At 31.1% G+C, this 19,082-nt stretch overlaps 1 protein-coding gene across 13 annotated transcripts in view; it reads right to left on the bottom strand.

Moving 5' to 3' along the window:
• The window catches only part of LOC139514409 (neurexin 1-like), a 91,001-nt gene that overhangs the window by 19,447 nt on the left and 52,472 nt on the right, over positions 1-19,082 (bottom strand). For 7 of the 13 annotated variants that reach the window (XM_071303602.1, XM_071303606.1, XM_071303608.1 and 4 more), the window contains 8 exons: positions 13,008-13,160; positions 8,644-9,421; positions 7,528-7,745; positions 5,701-5,809; positions 5,094-5,162; positions 1,329-2,078; positions 660-779; positions 83-261 (listed from right to left, as the gene is read on the bottom strand). In XM_071303602.1, the coding sequence (XP_071159703.1) occupies positions 83-261; positions 660-779; positions 1,329-2,078; positions 5,094-5,162; positions 5,701-5,809; positions 7,528-7,745; positions 8,644-9,421; positions 13,008-13,160 (2,376 nt within the window). Of the gene's footprint in view, positions 1-82; positions 262-659; positions 780-1,328; positions 2,079-5,093; positions 5,163-5,700; positions 5,810-7,527; positions 7,746-8,643; positions 9,422-13,007; positions 13,161-16,904; positions 16,932-19,082 lie in introns of all 13 variants that reach the window. The other 6 variants (XM_071303599.1, XM_071303605.1, XM_071303607.1 and 3 more) reach the window with 1 other exon arrangement.

Raw genomic sequence — 19,082 nt, 5'->3', positions numbered from 1 at the left:
ATACCATATTTCAAAACTTTAATTCATAAAGAAATTAACAACATCTTTTACATTTGCTGTGATGTCAAAAATGATAATTTACCAATGAAAACTCAATGAAGTCTTTAGAATTTTCACTTTCTACTCTAAAAAGACAGGCATTAAGTTGTGATGTAGCAAAGCCTAATGCAAACTGGTCTTCAGTGGTGTCATAGTATTTCCCTTTTGGTCTCTCATATGTTATCAATCCTCCTCTACGACCAAAGGAAAAGGATACACTCTCTGAAAAATAAATAATAGTGAATATATTCATAAATTTGAGTAAAATAAGTGTCACTTTTAACTACAGAAGAATTTGAAAGATGAAACCATGAAAATGTTTAATACAAGCTTTAGACAAAATATGAAGTCTTTCTGTTCATGTGCTGGAAAAAATGTGTGATGAAATTTTTAAAGTTCTGCCAAGATATTGACAAATTCAAAATATATATAAATATCTATTTTTTTCTCTTTTTTTTAAAATTATTTACCAGGAATAAGGTGTCTCAAAAGTGCTCATACAACAGAACTCATTACAGTTATCATGTTCATACAACAGTAGCCAATCCTGCCTGAATATCACAAATTTTGAGCATGTCACATCACAATAATATGTCACTAAATGTGACTACACTACCTACCATCAACACAAGTAGGACCAGAAAATGATGTCATATCACAGTCACATGTATAAGAATTCCAGTGAGGTACACATCTTCCATGGTTCCGACAAGATTCTGATTTACAGCCACTGCTAGGACCTTAAAAGTATGAATAGTAACATAAATAAGTTAATAGTTTACAAAAATAAATAAAGTAAAAGAAAATGTTACTTTTAGATGATACAACTTTTCACTGTGGTTTCTTTTTCTTATTGTAATCTGTATTAAAATTGTTTGTCTTTTCCTCTGCCGCATTTAAATGTTTTTATATTGTGTTATTTGACTAACAATATCAGTTTTAATGTTGTAGAAATGTTAAAAATAGATACCCACTTCAAGTGCTTATTTGTTTACAGTAACTTTTTGTATTAGAACATGCACGGAAATCTGATTACCTAACCAATCTCAACAAAACTGATATCCTAAAGAGATCTGGTTTAACAACATTCATTTATTTGAATATTATAATATTGTGCTGCTTCTAATATATGTTCTATGCTTTTGGAGGCAGCTGATAACTGAGAACTATTCTAACCAGTCACTATCATTAAAAACTCAATGCTAGACTTTATGCCTGGAGGCCCTATTTTGCCTTTTTTAGACTACTTCATTATAAAATTATTTACAAAAGTAACCTTCTACACCAACCTTGACAGTTTTTGGCTATACCATTGTTGTTTTGTCCAGCTAAAGTGTATAGATTGGGTCTGAATCCATTTAAATCTATTGAAGCTAGACATCCCTGGAATCCATGTCTAGATGAGATACGACTTGGTAAAGTGTTGAACATTGTCCTCTTAACACCACCTATATAGAGGTCATTGTCAAGGTTAAAGTGTACAGATGTTAAATCGTTCATGTCCTCCATTGTAGGAGGGTTATCGTCTACCCTGATTAGCTGTCGTTCTACACTTGTCCTTATTAATGAGACATCATGCCACAAATTGTCGTTGAGTTTCTTCCGTGTGTTGACAAATATCCTCCTGGCGCCATTTCCAGTATTATAAATATAATGCAAGTTTCCATCCTGAAGTTCAAGGGCTAAAAAATCCTGTCTTCCTCCGTTAAACAGTATTAATCCGTCTGCTTCAGTTGTTTTGAATTTAAGATAAATAGAAAATGGCGTATTTGCATTTAACGGAGATAGTATCACATATGCATCCTTTGATTTGAATGTCACTGGATCTATTAACACAGGGTTTTCTGTGTCAAATTTGGCAGTCACTTCGATATTTTCCATTTTTCTTGATTTGGCCAAGTCAAAAAAGTGATTGTTGTTAAATATAAATTGTTGCATAGCACCTATATATCCTGTGTGACGTCTGAGTATGTTATCTTCCTGCTGCATTCTTGTGATCTCTGACTTGGTGAAATCAGACTCACTGTGTATATACTCATCTAAAATATAACATTGAAACACTGGTTAATATACTTTATTTCAACATAATATATGAACATTTTTTTATTCCAACAAACCTAAAAAAAATACATTATATCAAAGTGTAGCAAGGAGAAAACAATGATAGTAGACTATGCTTCAACAAGTAATAAATATAATAGGATGAAAGCTGGTTACTATTTTGAATCATTTACCACTATTGTATGCACTGAATGGAACAAGACTTATGTTTTAGCTGCTCATTAAGTATGGGTTTTCATCATTGTTGAAATCTGTAAAGTGACTATAGTTGTTTTTTGTCATTTGGTCTTTGATGAAGAGTTGTCTCATTGGCAATCATATCACATCTCCTTAATTCTATATTACCATATAAAAGTTTTGATTCATAATTACTGTTCACATGTACTAACTTATTTTTATTGTAAATACAGTATTTAAGAATCAAATGATTAAAATGACCTTCATATTGCTTTATGCAAAATGTGCTATGTCACTTGCACTTATATAAAGAATTTGGGTGGTTTCAGTTGAAATTAAACAAAATGGTAATACAATGTACCAGTAGTGTTGCACCTTTAAAGAAATTAAGCAGCCGTTCCTAAAGACATTTCTTCACTATCAAGTTTCACGGCCTTTCTTTTGTCCAATTATTTTCCAGCATTAAAGTTATCCCTTACAAGTAAGTTCAATTTAATTAAATTTAGATCACATAAAAAGCACCTTATACTGCACTTTTTTTCTTTGTCAACTTAGTTCTCATACACTTAATTGCCTTAATTAAAATGGAATTATATTGTATTAGCAAATGCATTTGAATCTTATATGCAAACCTTCAAATAAGTTAACATGTACTTCTTAAGCTCTGTTGCTGAAAACTTGATACTCAATAAGACAGAAAAGCCAATCAAATAATAGGATTGAAACCTTGTAATTGAACTTGATGACTTACAGATATCTAAATTAAAAACTTTTACAAAAACCATTGTTTTAATTATGTGGCTACAAGCTAAGGGAGACTATATATATACTTATATAGACAAATGGTCTGTGGGTAACCAATGCTTTATAATAGCAGAAACGTTACAATTGATGAAATGTGTCATCTTGCCTCAGAGAGTTTGACAAATTAAGACTATCGAGTAAGGAAAGTCAATCAGGAAATGAGGAAAATCTCCTCTTTTAGCTCAAATTTAACATGTCAATTTAAATTAAAATAAGATTCAAACTGATTACTGCTCTGTGATAAATGTCAGGATTCTCAAATCAATAAACTGATCTAAAATTAACCTAAAAAAACAACCATATTAGTTAAATAATGCCATTAGAAAATAAATATAAAATCTCTAACTCAGTCATATGATATCACTTTAAATTATTTAATTGTCAAATCAATCCTTCGATCAAAATATTTGAAATTTCAAAAGAACAAAACCAGTGTATTAACAACCATTGAGCAAATGATAATATTTACAAAACTACATCAATATATTGCACCACCATTCATTAAATCAAGGAGACATCAAAGTGATACAGAAATATATCAAGTAAGAAAATCAATATACTTAATTTGTAAAACAAAAGTTATCTGTATCAGCTAAGATTAACAGAAGCTTAATTTACATAAAACCTTGTATATAATCTCCTGTTAAGTAAAGTGTACCAGTCGCAGATTACTGGACAGGGAACCTTAACTTTGACCTGGTAAATAACGTTAAAATCATCACTATCGGAAAAAAACAATTATAACTTCAATCAAACCATGTAAAATTACACAAAGTATAAAATTACTCTGTCAAATCCCTTCATCTGTTGAAATTACACTCAATTCTGGTTTTCAATAAAGCATTCCAAATGACTTTGTTAAGCAAAATAACCATTAATTACCTATCAATGCTTTAGAAAATGAACTCATTCTATGTTTGATCTAGTCCCTGCAGGAAAATCAATGAAGAGAAAACAATGACATTTATCATACCATCTACAGCAAGGTTTTGAACAATGCCAAACAAAACAGTAATCCTAATCTAAAGATGAAATAGTCATTTACATGAAAAAAATTGTAATTTAAATGAATGTAACTTATATTGACTATACAAATGACAATGACCAAACAAATCCTAAAAATAACTTTAATTCAACCATGGCAATATGAATAACAGAAGATCTGGGATATACTTCAATGTGACAATCAGTACCATTATTACCTACTTTTGTACATTGTAGTTAGCAAATAACAATTCTAACCTTAATTCCCCAATGAAAAAATGTAACCTCATTTCCATTATAACAATATGGTATGGATAGGATCTAAAGGATGTTCATCCCCACTCGGATCATTGTACTATGTTGTATGTACTCATTAACACAGGTTGTGAAGAAGCCGATGTTGCATCTGACAGTGTAATCTAGGATCACTAATTCTTGCTTCTAAGACATAAATGTCTGCAGGCTTTACAACAAACAAAGAGATATGGTTTGCTTGCCAATAAGACAAATATGCACCAGAGACCAAGAGAAAAGGATATTGTATACTTATTGACTGGGTATGAGTGCAATAGTAAGTTTATTGTCCCCTAGGTGCAACTATTGCCCTGAGAAGGAAGGATGGACGTAAGACCAGTATTTTCATTACCCCTGCAATGTGTTACAAAAGGGGAAATAACAAATATGACAGACAGTAACCAATGAAATCCACTGATTTACAGAGTCCTGGCTTGTGACAGGTACATATAGCAATGTGGCAGGATTAAAGATTTGTGCTGGTGCTCAATTCTCATACTAAACTTGGACAGTGGTATTACAACACAACATATGAACAACCTATATAACTCAGTTGGAAATGGCTTGACTCATCAGTCTACCCAACCAAATCTTTGTTAATATGAAAGAGTTCAGTAAAGGTAATTGGTGATAACCAGATCCCTGACTTAATGATTTACCAGGTTCATATAGATAACACACACCACAAGAAGGGACCAAGGGAATTAACATCACTATCAAAACAAAATAATTACCTGATAACATAGGACTGACTGATCCCAACACTATCTGTTTGATGTTCAGCGTCTTTTCGACAAGATTCTCTGAAATAAAATCATTTATTCATTAATTGATAAAGTAATTTAACTGTACCTAAAACGCATAACTCTGGAGTATAAAACAAAGATATTAACTTAAAGAAATGCAGGTTTTAGAGCATTCAATTTGTCAAAAACAGTGCAAAAAATAAACCTTCGATATAAATATGATCAAAATAAGGAAAGAATTGTACATATGAGAGTGCCTACAATATACTTTTTCAAACAGTTAAGATTTCAAAGGGGCATCACTCTTTTAAAAATATTTGATAAGCACTGGTTTTTTTTTAATTTGTCTGAGATAGTGCTGATATAAATGCAATTTTCCACATAATCAATATTCCAAAGGGGCATAACTCTTAAAATAATTGATAGGCACTGATTTTAGAACAAAACTTGACAATAAGAATAAAAACATTTTTTTATCAAGAGATCTTTGTATATATTTTTTCCCATTCTGATACATTTAGATATACCATGATTATTTATACCTTCAATATAAGGGTTTTCATCTATTTATCATATAGATATACATAGGTTATACCTTCAATATAAGGGTTTTCATCTAATTTCAGCTGGATTATCTCCCCTCTTCTCTTAAGGTAAACAGTATGCCACCTATCATCATTGACTAATCTACGAAAACTTAATGCCTAAAAAAATAAGTAGTTATATAATCAATGTTATTTCAACATATAAAAAGGCAAATTGACAGTTTTGTTCCCCAAACCAGTCTCTACAAAATCTTAAAATATATATGTGTGTCCATATAAAGAAGAATTACAGTGAAAAAACGGTCAACTATTAATAAAATCGATATCTATCTCTAACTGTCCAACTTAGTATCTCTAACTTTTTAGAAGATTAATATACACCAAAATAAAAATCTATCCATTCCATTCCTAAAAAGGAAACGATGATTGACACAGTTTTTCCTAAGTCAACAAGACACGAAACAAGTTATACGATTGATCATTTTTTTAAATGACTGCAATGTCATAAAGTTGTTATCAGACTGCAAAAGCAGGACATAACACTTAAAAGTGAAGCCAAAGTAAGACAACATTATATAATACAAAATGATGTCAGATGTGCTTATTAGTACAAGTCAATCAAATAACATGCAAGCAAGGTTCTGAAAAGTACAAATGTATACTCCCACTTGTGAAAAGACATTGAAAAACTATAAAACAATCAAATTATCTTTAAACAGGAAGTGACTGCCTGGCAGATTGGAAAATTGCTTACAGGGTACAGTTCATCATTATAAACTTACAGTTCATATATCAAATCTTCCCTTAATAAAGAGCTGAGAAATGAGTGACAGAATATCAGGTACAAATGTACTGTATCAAATTTTTTAAATTATAGTCAAACAATAAGTTATATTGAGGCAGATCTAGAACTATGAACAAACAGCCAGACAAGGCCAATGCAGTATATTGACAATGCCATTACATAGATTTAATATAAAATTATTTGTATACATTTATGTCTTTAATAAACACATTAAAACCATCCAGGAGAAACATAGTTTCCAAAAAAGACAGTAGTCAATAAAATATGTCAAGCTGGATATGTCTAATCAAATGTAAACTAGCAAATTTGTAATTGGTTAACAATGTCATAAACAAGTAATGGATATTTAACCAATGACAAATTGCGCTTTTATTTTTGGTCAACAAACAATTGACTCGCCCACAGCCCCTTAGACTCTGAAACAGAGAATTATTAACTCAGTTATTAATGCTATTAGTTTCACAGAGGTGGTCTTTAAATTTGTTCAGGATGTAATTGAAGATTGTAAGGCTATTAGAAACCTTAGTTATATAGTAATTGATCAGTGATTGTGAGCCATTCTTTATTGGACTCATTTACATAATTTTTTGTCACTTGATGTTTGATATTCAATAATGTATAATAAGTCATGGTCCAGTAAGTTAACCAATTAAAAATCGATATGGCTGATGTTTAACCACCTGAAATCTGAGATATGATAAGCAATCTATTACAAATTAATGTTAGAAATGGACATTTTAATTAATATCGTAGTTGTGATAATGTTTTATACCCTCTTTTCGTGACTACGATAGCTGCTCATGTAAAATTTAAACATCGCTGAGTTTATTGATTCAGTGATTATTAGGAAATACATATTTTACACACCTTTCAAGTTTTCTCCCCTCGGAATTCTTCTGAACTATTGCCCTAGTATTCTAAAGTACAGAATAATTATTCAACAACAAATTTACTAATACGAGAAACATTATCCTTAATTATATCCTTTATTAGAATTGTCTTCGAGGCATCCCATACATGGGAATTATATTAAACAGCTATACAATCTCTCACAACAATATGCTATCAATACCTTGGAGCTTTGGCCTATCTTGATATCTAGCTTCACGGAACCAGATTCCAAATACAGCTCCATCTTATCAGGGGAGTCATCTGACGATGTAATAAACAATAATCCATTTTTGTGAGTTGTCCTGAATCGTAATGAGATATCTTCGGCTTCTGTTATTGATGTGTCGTCCATTGTAATCTTTAGGAACTGGTTCCCATTAAATTCAAGCGTCGTGGCACCTTAACAGAAAGTTAAACCTTAATCAGTTTTGTATGTTTTTAAATGAACATATCAATTCTCAAAGGGCAAGTCTACAGACAAATTGAAACAGAATAATATGTAATTTAACTAGGTTGAAAAATATTAGAAATGTCTTAGAAGTTTGAACTGAAAGAAATCTACCACCAAATTGATTTTTAGCTTTTTAATATTTTTATCGGTTAGCTTTAGGAAATATGTGCATTTAAGACTTTATTTGTCCCTCAACTGCTGAAGTAATGTTTTAACAGTTTCATTTCAAGAATAAAATTCTATTTTATGTACTTTGACCTGTAATGGTTTACTTTAACAAATTGTGACCTGGATGGAGAGTTGTCTTATTGGCACTCATACCACATCTTCTTATATCAATATAAGGGCACATAAAAAAGAGAAATACAATATGTCCTGCAGAGAAAGGAAAATAATACTTTCATTGGACTTTCATATTCACAGAATTTCTTAGTGGTCAACATATATTTTACTAGTACATAAGCTTCTTTAACCATATACTGCACACACTTGTCAATTTTATTGAATCACATCCTGTCTACTTTGCTTAGTCTTTATCTGCTTTAGACAGAATTCTTTGGAGTAGTTATATATGTTCTGAATTTGTAAATGATTGATAAATTGATAGTTATCTAAAGTCCAGTGGGAATTATTTCATGACTATTTTGAATGCACAATTTAACATTCAACTGATAACATTTGAAATATTAGTGGAATGAGAGAAGGGGCACATAAAATATCTGTTTTATGGTAACTTGTTTTGTAATTGGAAAGATCTACTTTAAAAGCATAAAGAAAATTCATAAAATGTATAGTCTCTTTGGTTTTTTTTTTTAACTCTTCAATATCATCTATTTATATGATTACCTTTCTGACAGATAGGTCCAGTGTAATCTGTCCCACGACAGTCACACATATACCGATTCCATCCCTCATGACACACACCATGATGGAGACAGGATCCCTGATTACACTGAGGTTCCATTACTTTACAGAAATCCTTAATGGTTGAGATCATCTGTTTTCTGGCAGCTGTGATCAGGTCTATCTTATTCCCATTCATAACTAAGTCATGCAAACAACCAACAAAACCATTGCTCAAAATGGCAGCCCATATTCCTGTTGGCATTGTTCGTTGTTGAATAGATCTGTCAATACCTCCAACATACAGCTTACTGTCCAGATCTAGATGGTTGCTATCCCCTCCCAGTGCATAAGTAATTTTATTTCCGTCTAGAAGAATATGACCATTTTTACCAGCGTGATGTAAAGAGACAGAATGTGGTTTCCCATCACTAATATACTTCATTTTCACTTTTTCTGTTCCTGAGCCTAAATTTATCAAGAAATTCAAATAACCGTCCAAAATTTCAAATGCAAAAAAGTCTAAATTTGTTAAACCATGATTATACATTAGAACACCACTTAGCTCATTAGTTTGGAAAGTAAATGAGATACTGCCACCATGTATACCAACTTCCCACCTTGGTAACACGATGTAAGAATCAGGTGTTGTAAATGTTACTGGCTGGGATTCTACCATATCCTGACATTGATTGAAGAGAACATCACCAAATACTGTCAATTGACCATCCATCGCCATAGTAGTGATATCCATGGATATTTTATTACTACTGTATACAACCTAAAACAGAAAAATTGATATATGTACTAGTAGTTGACTGTTGTAAGAAAGCAATACTGCGAATTCATTTATTTTCGTGAGTATCAATTTTCGTGGATTGCTGAAAACTTGCATATTTGTGGATATTTCATTTATTGGTTTTGCCAATCTCTGTATACAAAGCCTATTGAAAAATTGGATATTCGTTGAAAATTAGAATTTGTGGTTCACCTGTACCCACAAAACCCACAAAATTGGTATCCAACGAATAATAATGAATCCACAGTACTCCAGATTTAAAAGTACTTTGAGCTTGCTTTCAATTACTGTGAGTAATCTTCAATTTTGTATCATTTATTTAGTTTTGTTTTGCTTCTACTTTTAAATACATGAAGCATCTATAATGCTGATACATATTTTATAAAGTTAAAACAAAATTCTAGACTGATTCTTACTGTACATTTTGTATTGTACCTTATAACATTGCTCTGATCTAAATAAAAAGTAAGAAATTTGAGAAAATCAAAATTTAAGATATCTATTTGACTCTGTTGGCAGTGGTTGCTTTAGTAAATACTTTACTGGTAGTGCTTTTAAGCTTACATTATTTAGTTTTGATAGCTTATCTTTGGTAGAAAATTTAATAGTTTGTCTTTTCAAAGCGAGCATTTAGCATGCAACGATCATAGATCTTTACCAAGGACAGTTTAAAACTTGTCCTTTGATGAAGACCAATATATATGTGTGTTCCCTTTTAGATGTCTTTTGTTACTTTTTTATTCTATATCTGTAGGCTAAACTTTTAAACAATCTATGCATGCAGTATTCAATTAGGTAGAAACAAGAATGTGTCCCCAGTACACGAATGCCCCACTCGCACTATCATTTTCCATGTTCAGTGGACCGTGACATTGGGGTAAAATCTGTAATTTGGCATTAAAATTAGAAAGATCATATCATAGGGAACATGTGTACCAAGTTTGAAGTCGATTGAACTTCAACTTCATTAAAAACTACCTTGACCAAAAACTTTAACCTGAAGCGGGACAGACGGACGGACAGACAGACGAACGGACGGACAGACAGACGAACAGACGAACAGACGAACGGACGCTCAGACCAGAAAACATAATGCCCCCCTACTACCGTAGGTGGGGCATAACACTGTAGGTGGGGCATAAAAAGATATGAGTGGTGAACAAATGAGAAAGCAGTGTAGTTAACAGCTTAATTACATGTGGTTTACAATTGCACTAATCAGCATATCATTTGTGCCAATATTTTTTTCATTTGCCCTAGTAAATTGTTTCATAAGCACCCATTTACCCATAAACACATGCAAAACATATTTTTTTTAAATATAATTTGTTGAAGCTATAACAGCTTAAACCATATTGGTCTGCTGATATAGTTATCTTCTGTCCACTGAATGGAATTAGAAGTGGAATTAAAAAAGAAATAATTTTCTAAAACTGTTTACCTTATCACTAAAAACAAGAATGTGTCCCCAGTACACGAATGCCCCACTCGCACTATCATTTTCTATGTTCAGTGGACCGTGAAATTGGGGTAAACCCTCTAATTTGGCATTAAAATTAAAAAGATCATATCATAGGGAACATGTATACTAAGTTTGAAGTCGATTGGACTTCAACTTCATCAAAAACTACCTTGACCAAAAACTTTAACCTGAAGCGGGACAGACGGACGGACGTACGAACGGAGGCACAGACCAGAAAACATAATGCCCCTCTACTATCGTAGGTGGGGCATAAAAACTTCTTTGTCATTTTGTCTCTGGTGGAGAGTTGTCTCAATTGGCATTCATACCACATCATCTTATTTCAAATTAACACATTAACAAGTCCACTCTGGCAGACATTTTGTCAACAACACTTGTAATGTACTATGATCAGGTAATTTACCCTCTTATAAACATCTGATACTTTTCATGAACATCATTCTTTTTAATGCCAATAAGGATATTATATTCATTAAATATTATTCAATAATGTATTTGATAGTGTTTCAGTGTGCAAATGATCTATTTTACAGTATCAACAACAACAAGCTTTGTTCAAAATCAATGAGGAAAATAAGAAACATTTGACCTAATCAACCAAAGCAACACATGATCAACATAAAAACCTATTTCAACAGGTAGAGTGGAGGGTAGAACCTCTAATTTGTACGTAATATGTAACCTCACAAGATAAAATATAGAGTACCAATTAAGTATTAGGTAAACACTGCTTGAACATATGAAATAATATTGTAAATGATAAATTCAAAGGGTTTTTCACGCCTGTAAGTAATTCCCATGTATTCATTAGTTCATTATATGTTCATTTATCTGAAGGTTTTTTGCATGTAATGATTTCCAATGTGCCATGACATTTGATTAGAACTTTTAGAAGATCCAGTCTTGCATTAATTGTTTTCTACGGAAAATATTCCCTTGGGACATGTCTTTTCTTATTACTATTCCTCATGTTGTACATGATTCTCTGTGAAATAAATAGTTTAAAAACAAATGAAAGAATGCTTCATTTACAAATTTCAAGGACAGTATTCTCATTATAAACTTAAAATGCAAATGGCTGTACGCCCACAGGAATAAACAGCATTCCTAAATGTTTGTCATGATGACAAAATCATGGGACATGGCTTAAAAAATTATGATAAAAGGCAACTTATTCAAAAATGATTTATTTTTGAAGAGCATTTTCTTTTATATCTAATTTGAAAAGTGCATGATGTAATTCATTTAATAAACATTACTTTCTTACAAAACTCATAACCTTTTTCTTCTTTTGAAGAGAACTACCATTTAATTTTCATATTTCGTAATAATTAGAATTACATGCTGTTTAATTAGAAGCTGTGGTTTCATTTCATCTTGATTAAAAAATGCAGTCAGTCAATAACATAATTTCTAATGTTTTAGTAATGACTAACATTCGAAGATAAAATCAAAAATCCACAAGCAAAATGAAATTTCAAACAGTAGTAAATACCCAGCTAGGGATTCAATCACCTTTAAAATACAATTTTCAGATAAAACACCTGATGCTCACTTGTCTACATGTTTATTTTGTCTGCCTGTGTGGTTGCTTATTTCCTAAGTTAATCCATAAAAGTGCAAACAAACATGGGAACTTTAAAAACAGAAGTAGAACATAAAAAATTCAAATCCTGTATAATGAAGCGAAAGACAGTTCTGAGAAGTGCAAAGTACAACAGTACTCTAGATTACATTTACTATTCTTTAAAAGTACAAGCTTTCCTTGTGGGAAATAGTAATATTCTGATCTTTGTATCTCTGATCTAGTGTTATTCACCTCATAGCTCAAGAGGTGGATTTGTTTAATGTCATTATCTCTTTCTTCAACCATTTTTTTACCCTTTAGGGAGAAATCAAAAGGTCAAAACCTAATGACATGGAGCAAAAAGCAAGTCATCATTTTAAAATTTAGAGTTTTCCAATCATTAGGACAATAAACCTTAAATTTAAGACATGTTGGAATTTAACAATCACAGTTCACAAAAAGATATGAACTAGAAAATCTACACTTATCAACTGCCTCTTATGACAAATCAACTTTACCTTTTTTAGACATCCTTTAAAATTGTGAGTAGGCCGGTTTTTGTAAAGTGGACTAGGTCCTCCACCAACATACAATGTAATGATATGTAACATGACATATGACCCTAAAGTAGTCCCGTCTAGTCTATGTGAACCATCCACCTCTACATGGATCTGAAATAGAAATCAAAACTTTATGACATAATTAAATGTTATTGTCTTTCCATCTTGCATACTGACAGTTCTTTTGTAAATGGAATATCATTTACTATATTCTTTATTTCTTCTGAAGTTATTCAGACTGCTGTTTTTTGAGGAAAAAATGTATTATCTCTGGGCTTTGCCAAAGTTTGAATACAAACCTAAAAGAAATTTAAACTACATTAAACATTTAAATTTGTGGCTCATTTTTACCCATGATATCCATAAAACTTGGTACCCCACAAATATATAATAATGAATCAACCATATGTTTTATTTTATCGCAACACTCATGAGTGTTTTGTCTTAGTTATGCTCCAAAGATTGCAAGCCTTCTTAAGCTGGGTCTAACTTTAATACTTTATGCTCTTATTCATCTCAATAAGAAAGTGAAAATCTTATGTTGACTGTCCAGTTTTAAACAATGAGCAACAGGCCACATTGTATGACTAGGCATACCTTTCTCCACAAGGTAAAATAGAACAATAAAGATTATTTGTACCACTTTATTTCTTCTAAACATACTATAACATAAAAGTAGTAACAATTGAAACATCAAATTGAAGCTTTATCTCCTAGTTCCACAAAATACAAATTATTTTAATGCTTTAGTTTTGTAAAGGTAAACGTTGGTAGAAAACTGTGCAGAAGTGTAAAACATTATACTTATTACTTATTATTAAGAATTTAATGCCAGGGATTTTCTGGTCAAGGAAAGTAGTTGCTGTTCTGATTCGTATTAGATCCTGTATACAGCATCAATGGCTCACTGCATAACAAACTTTTTTAACAACATCTTTTTAGTTTTAACTGAAAATTTTAGTAATTAGAATTGATGTGTTTGAAAATTTGTTACCAGCTCTGAAAGCTCCAATTGATGTATAAGTCTGTAAATCTCCTAAATTTAAAATGTGTCAAATATCTCTATTCCCCTGTTAAAAGTTCTATTTTTATAGGATTAAATGTGGCGATATCACAGCTTTGAACAGGACAAAGTATACTTTCCTAATTGATTTTTGTACATCTGACAGATAAAGACAATGCTAGAAGGAAATAGAGAAAATGATCTTTTAAATCAATTAAATAATTGTCAGACATAGATAAATTACTGTTTGTTTTCCCCAATGGTACTGTTCTAATACTATATAACTCATCAATCTTAATGCTGAAAAATGAAAGACCTGTTTTCCTTTTCTTGATAGTCATCATTGTAAAATATATATATATCAATACAAACTAATGCTTTCTTTTTAAATATACCATTACATGTATCATTCTATTTACTTAGCTGGACTATGTTTTCGAGTGTATGATGAATACCTGTACCCATATCACTTGTTTTATAGCTATTCAATATTTATATGTAAGTGTTCTAGTATAGCAAGAATTTAAGGCAGAGAACACAGGCATGTCAACATGGGTTATTGTTAGAGGAGCAACAAATTGATAACGATTCTAGATAAAAAGTTAAATAATTGAATAGATTAATGATTTCAGTATTTTGGCGCTGGAAAGGCTTTTTTCAGAAGTAAATGATATCAATATATTAATTATTCTATAAAGGAAACAAAATGCATAGGCTAGGTCTATAAGAGCATACAGAAGCAAAAATTAAACCCCAGGAAAATGTGTCAAGGAATTTGAAAACTAGTGTTTGTTTTCAAACTGGGACTTTTAAACTATTAAATTAGTATAATAATACCAGTTTCAAATGAAGAATGTACACTGCCAAATTGTTACCTTAAAGTTCTTAAATATCAATAAAGAACAACAATAATTTGATATTGCTCAAGGTGGATGTTTAGCATCAAGGGACCCTTATGCTATACTTTTATATTGCTCAAGGTGGATGTTTATAATCAAGGGACCCTTATGCTATAATTTTATATTGCTCAAGGTTGATGTTTAGCATCAAGGAACTCTATAATTTTACAATAAGTAAGGGTTATGAGTACTTTGAGGAAAGGTACCCTTAACAATAGTCATATCAGATATCACGTAGAGAATACACAGTCATAAGGAAAAAACATTTCCACAATATTTCTGACAAAACAACTAACATGCAATGGTTGCTAATCACTGGTATTAACTATGCAAGGCTATGTATCTCAATTAGCATACACTTGTTTGGATCAATGAAAGTAAAACAGGAAAGAAACACACTTTGATTTAATAATTCAAAACCATGTACGTTAAGACAATGCCCTTAATCAAGATAAATGACTGACATGAGAATTCCTTAAAAAATAAATGAACCTTAGATTTTTTGTACCATCCTTGATTTTGCATGATGTAATTAAGTCAACTAAAATCTTTTTTTTTGTTTTCTTCCTTAAGTGTAAGTAAAAACTAATCAAATTAATCCTTAGCTGTACGATATACCAGGAGTGTTTCTGGTCATAATCTGAACAACTGAGGCTAATTATAATGTCTATTTTATCTGAATTCAACCTTCAACTATGGGCACAGCGTCAGAATAAGTTTCCTGTTGAGATTTGAAATTACCGACTTTTGCCTCATTACATCTTCTTTTTTCCACACAAGGAGTAAATAATGGGATTCAATTTCAGCCTGACCGAAAATACTGTTGAAGTGTATAGTGACAAGTATAGGTGCCAACACTAATGGATAAAACAATTAAATCTAAAAGCAACTACCAGAAATAACCATCCTGCGTGAAAAACATTGTATAGGCCAATATTCATCTGATATTTTAATGCTAAATGTTCATTATATTTCTAAATGCTGTTTTGGTGTTGTTTTTGTATAACACAATACTATCTGTAAAATTTTAGATTCATATTATGTTTGGTATATATGTAAAGTATATATACAGTGTAACCTGTCTAATCTGACACCTGAGTATTCCAACATCCTGCTTTAACAGACACATTTTCCTGGTCCCAATAAATGCCTGTCCTTGCAGAAAAAACTTTAAGTATTCCAACACCCTGCTTAATCTGAAAAAAAATTCTGGTCCCCCAGTGTGTAGGAAAACACAGGTTATACTGTATATATATTACCAAGGTGTATGAAGATATTAGTTAAACTGTTTGTAAGACAAAATTTGTTCAGATAAGCCATAATTGAACTTTTTTTTTTGTGTTCACAAATGTTTCAAAATTACATAGCGCTCTCCATACTTTTGTTAGATGGAGGTTTATAACTAACTCAATAACACAATGGATTTATCTAACCATTTATAAACAGAAAATAAGCAAAGACAAAAATGAACATAGAGGTCCAATTTAGTTTGTGACAAACTTCAATTAACAACTAGACTATAATTTCTGAGAATACGATAAAATGGAAAAAAGAATAATAATTGGATTCATAACATAATTACTTGTCCAAAAATTATGATCACAGACTAATTTAAACTTCTCTTAGGTTATATAGATTTTCTCTTGTTTATCCCCATTCAACTGACTTTTTACTCAGTTTTCATCTAATTATATATATGTTCAATAAAATTACAGCCTTTTTTCTGATAATTAGTAGTTCTGTAAATGGTATGATCACAACCTTACAACTCGAATCATTGATTCTGAGAACAAAAACTCATCTTTCTGTCACAGTAATACAAAAATCTGTGATATTTTCTACTGTTTGATTTGACAATCACATATAATACAATTTAATTAGCTAATGACCATGCAGGGTTACACACAAACATAAGACAAAGCGTGCAGTGTTGTGGGGGACATGCTTACTTACTACTGCTTTAGCATTCCCTGTAGTGAGCTGACGGCAAAAAAGTAAAAAACTCAAACATGATGCAACTATACAATACTACTGTGGTTTCAAATTAAATATGTGCAATATTTAGCAATTGCAATAAGAGGTGCCCATAATTTGAACATGCAAGCAATATTTAGGATAAAAAACTGCTAGAGTCACTTATCACATCTACATTCAAATCTAAATTTCCATATTTTTTTAGTTATTTTGTTTACACATTTTTTATTCAACTTTATTTTTCTCTAGAATTTTATATATGAAATATAAGTACACAACTCATTAACATCCTTAGAACAATCCTAGCATTAATGTTTAGTGTTATAATTATTGGATTTTATCAAGGATTTGTATAGTAAATACAAATCCTTGATTTTATTAATGGGGACCAATCCTTTAATTAAAGTTCAGGGTAAAATGTAAAATATTAAGACAGATTATTTTCATCTATGATGGTGTTAATAATTAAATTCAAATTCTATAGTTTCTCAAATATTTCACTTTAACATCAGTGATATATATTTCACTGTCAAGTCTCATTAAAAATGTATATAGTGAGTTCCAAGGCTTCACACCGAACTAGTTTCCTTGTCTATATCAGTCACATAAATCTATGGATAAATATTTAAAAGCAACATATCTCAATAGGATAAGGTACCATAAGTCAGCATGAATATCACAATGGTATTATAAAAATTTGATTGGTACTTTTTACTGACAGCTTACCGTATCAGCTGGTATGTCCAATGACACATTGTGACCTGTCGGTTAGTATTTCTCTCAACTTAATGCATGTATTGCAGTAAATATAATGAGGGGGGATTCGAACCTTTATCGGGACTTGGGGATTGGGTGTTTTTAAGCTCAGGATTTTGGGATTGGTCCTTTCGGTACCTGGGAATTCTTTTTTCGAATTTCTGGAAGGCGGGATTTAAATTTCTTTAATTTCTGGACCTCAGGATTTCATGTTTTTAAGTCTCGGATTTTGGGACCAGGACCCCTCCTATCCCCCCTCTATAATGAATCTTGTCCTTCATAAAATTTTGTTACCCCCCCTCTATAATGAATCTTGTCCTTCATAAAATTTTGTTACTAGTATGCATTCAACACTAAGTCATCCCATTAATAATTAAGAGTGTTTATTGTATCATTTTAATTTCACAATTTTACAGACCAATTTAATCTGCCCTGGCCTTTTTTTTCCAATTTTCTTGTCTATGATTCTGATCTTATTTTAAACTAACAACAAAGATCAAATAGAACCACAGACTAAAAAACATAATGTCGCTTGGTGGGTATAATAATAATTATATGAGATTATTTTTTGCAATTGTATCTTAAGGAGGTAGACCTAGGTTAAGGGAGATAACTCTTTAAATCAGTCAAGCGTTTGTAAAAGTCAAGTTCACCAATGTATTTTAAGCATTTACCTGAAACAGATTGAAAATAATCTATGTAACCTAGAAGCTTAGAATATGTTTTTGAAAATGGTTGACACAAACGTACTGATGATTTTTTAAAGAGTTATTTCCCTTAACCTAGGTCTACCACCTTAAATTGCGAAATATTCAAAAATAAACCTCTTACAAAAATTTGCCACTTTACATCTTTGCTACTGTTACTATAGTGTGATATATTGATTAAAAACAGGTGTAAGTATTACATTAAATAATCTATTAAATTAAATATAAAGAATAATAATTAATAAAGCTTGTAGATAAAAATATTTCACAGTGCTGATTCTAAATGACCAATGTTTATCTCTAACAGAAATGAACGAACAAAAATTAAAAGATGTTTTCCCACTGATAGTACAAAAATTGGATAACATTTCGCTCAACAAATAGATAATATCAAATATCAAATTTCACTTCACTGCAATCATAAAGCATATCTGCAACAAAAATGCCAATATTTTTCACCTTTTATGTTGATTTTCTTCTAAAGGATATTAATTTTCTCTGACAGAATTTAGAGAGAATTAATTTCCTGCAGACAAATATAATCACTATTGGGGTCTTGCACTTATAAAGTAGATACAGTCCAATTAAAAGAACGTCTAGATTTCTGATTCTAGACTATATAATTGACAAAGTTATCATAACGTCCCAAATCCATTAGATTTATTTCTCTTTATTAATTTACTTATGAAATCTA

This window comes from Mytilus edulis, chromosome 3 (assembly GCF_963676685.1).
Source record: "Mytilus edulis chromosome 3, xbMytEdul2.2, whole genome shotgun sequence".
NCBI classification, from domain to species: domain Eukaryota; kingdom Metazoa; phylum Mollusca; class Bivalvia; order Mytilida; family Mytilidae; genus Mytilus; species Mytilus edulis.
The sequence above is the reverse complement of the archived record's forward strand: the minus strand, read 5'-3'. Positions and strand labels throughout refer to the sequence as shown.